General features: G+C 50.0%; 1 protein-coding gene across 1 annotated transcript; it reads right to left on the bottom strand.

Moving 5' to 3' along the window:
- Positions 1 to 237: 237 nt before the first annotated feature.
- On the bottom strand, positions 238 to 1,647 carry LOC141640278 (uncharacterized). Its single transcript, XM_074449127.1, has one exon. It carries the CDS (start codon positions 1,645 to 1,647, stop codon positions 238 to 240), a length of 1,410 nt encoding a protein of 469 aa, XP_074305228.1.
- Positions 1,648 to 2,802: the final 1,155 nt, after the last annotated feature.

Below are 2,802 nucleotides of genomic sequence, written 5' to 3'. Positions count from 1 at the left end.
GTTGGGATGGTTATCTCACCTACGGAATGCGCGGTCTCCCCACTGAATCCCACCAGGGGCACATATTTCTTTATCAGGTTTTCTTTATCGAAACCCATGGTTTTGAGGGTTTCGAGCATGATAAGGTTCACAGAGCTCCTTGTATCTACCAATGCTTTCCGTACGGTGCAATTGCCAATGGATAATGTTATAGTTAGGGCATCGTCATGCTGTTCTGCGCCGCTTTCCATGTCAGTTTCATCGAAAGTTACCGGGGGGTAAATTGCTCTGGCTTACTCTGCACGAAGTTTCTGGATGACCCCCTTTGCTCCCGGTGGCTTTCCTCTTGGCAGCGGAATATGTCAAACCTGCTAGCTCAGATCCGCCTGTTATCATGTTAATAATCTTCGTGCATATAGGTGGAGCAGAAGGAAGCACCTGATTTGCTGCTTCTCTTCTATCCTGCTTGGCCCCACGTGATAACAGGTGGTCCAAGTTCCCCTTGCGTACCTGGAACTTCACCTCCCTCCGCAACTTGTAGCAATCTTCTGTTTTGTGACCTATGTCCTGGTGCCATTCACATCTTTTGCTGCTGTCTTTGTCGTCGTTGGGTCGGTCCTGAGTGGGAGGTTTCGGCCACCTTACCTGATCACCCAGGCTCCTTAGTGCTTTCAGCAGTCCTTCCATTTCGGTGTTGAATCCGTATTCTGATAGCTTAGAAGGATGCGGAGAATCGTCAATTTGCTGAGTTTTTTCTGCTATCCTGCTGACATTGGGTCTGCTGTACGGCTTAGCTCTGTCGTCTTTCTTTTCTGGTGCGAATTTCCCGCTTGTCTTGTCGAAGTTTGTTATACCCTTTCTAGCCAGTATGTCTTCTTCCAACCTTAACGCTGCAGTAGCTCTCTGATGGACTTCCTCAAATCTCTCACAAGGATACATCGTTAATTCTTTGTAGAGGTTTGACTCCTTATCCAAGCCCTGCCTGAAGGCGTTGATGGCAGTGGACATATCACAGCCTCGTATTGAGACTTTTTCCGCATTGAACCTAGTTACGTAGTCTTTGATTGACTCACCTATCTCCTGCACGATCCTGTATAGATCACTTGGCTGCTTGGGTGTTCTCCGGCTGCTAGAGAACTGTTGGTTGAAGGCGTTGACCAGATCGGCGAATGAACTTATGGTCCCGTTAGGCAGGCCAACGAACCATTGTAATGCTGCTCCGGTTAAGGTTGAACCGAATCCTTTACACATACATGCCTCATTTGAGGCTCCCGTGGCGGTAGTAACCATCATCTTCTGCTTGAATTGACTGATATGATCACAGGGGTCTGTGGTTCCATCGAAGAGGGTCATCGTTGGGACGCTAAATCCTTTTGGTAAGGCCACTGTAGCTATATCGTCAGTGAATGGTGAGTCAGCATAGCTTTCTGGTGCAGCCATCTCCATAGGCAGAGGCATTCCTGGGACCCTCCGGAGGAGGCTCCGTAGTTCTTGGTACTGCTGTTCTATGTATGTCTCTTTCCCGGTGGGTCGCAGATGCCCCTGTGACTGACGTTCTACTCCTCGTGCGAAGTTCTGCTGTTCCAGGGCTTCTGTTTGACGTGCCTGCGATCTTGCTGCCGCCGGAGTGCCTTCCCAGGTATATTCAACTTGATTCGTAACTGGCATCCTGGTTATTGGGACCGCAACTTTAGCCCTGCTTCTCTGTTGTCCCATCGCGCCTGATGCGGGTGTAGGCTCTTGGCGTGCTGGTTCCTCGTCTGGTGTTAATGCCCCCAGTCCTGTTGGGATCAGGCCTCCTCTTGGATGTGGTGTTCCATCCATGTCTAGCCTGAGTGCTACTTCGCGTGGTAATACCCGTGTCTGCCTTCGATCCCCTCGCTTTCTTACGCGGCCCTCCTGGATCTATCTTCTTGCATCCAAGGGGTCGAACCGGCGGCCTGTTCCTTAACTCGTTGATCTGCGCTCGGAGGAGATTGTTGTCCTCTTCCATCCGGGATCTCATGCTTCTATTTTCGCTCCGCATAGTCCCGATGGTCTGGCTAACGTGTCCAACCCGCTTATCATGATCTTTGGTGGGACTCGGAGGAGCCCGAATCATTGCACAGGTTGTGCTCCTCTTCCGACCGAATGACTCCTGCTGTCCCTGAGCGACTCCTGGATCTCTAGTCTGAGCCGTTCCCGAAGATGGGCTTGCTGCTACCTGGGAACTCTGACTTTGCTTGGCCGTTGGTATCTGAGCAGCAATGGTGATTTTACCCGAAGTTGTACGCGCTGCCGCTGCTACCGAGGGAGATGGTTTCTGTGTTGCTGCTGAAGGGGGCGGCACCTGTGTTGCTGGTGCACCGCCGACGTTGCCTGAGGTTGTTTCTTTGTGTCCGGACATGTTTTGACTGTTGAGTAGACTGACTAACGAAGACGACCACTATGCCCCACGGTGGGCGCCAAACTGTTTTGGTAAATTTCTACCAATTTAGGGTTAAAGCGGTCTTAGGGTCAGGTCTATGTTACGATTTGAATGATTGTCGTGTGTTATCCTGTATGAGCAATGTAAACAAAGAACACAAGCAATTTTGGTGACGCGGAAAACCCGATGTGGGAAACAACCGCGGGGGGAGACGGACTCCCACCAATATTTTCATTATAACTCGAGAGCAAATACAGTTCGTATGCTTGTTATGAATGCTAGGGTGTAATTCTTGTATTTTCCGATGATCTTTCTTCTTTGCATTGAGGCTCTTTATATAGGGGAGCTCGTCGGGCTAGGGTTTCTTACTTTCCCTCCAAGTTATCCCTAATTTGACATTAGGTAGGACTTTCCTT

The sequence above is a fragment of the Silene latifolia genome, unplaced genomic scaffold (genome assembly GCF_048544455.1).
Source record: "Silene latifolia isolate original U9 population unplaced genomic scaffold, ASM4854445v1 scaffold_75, whole genome shotgun sequence".
NCBI lineage: Eukaryota > Viridiplantae > Streptophyta > Magnoliopsida > Caryophyllales > Caryophyllaceae > Silene > Silene latifolia.
This window is presented reverse-complemented; position numbering and strand designations above follow the sequence as displayed.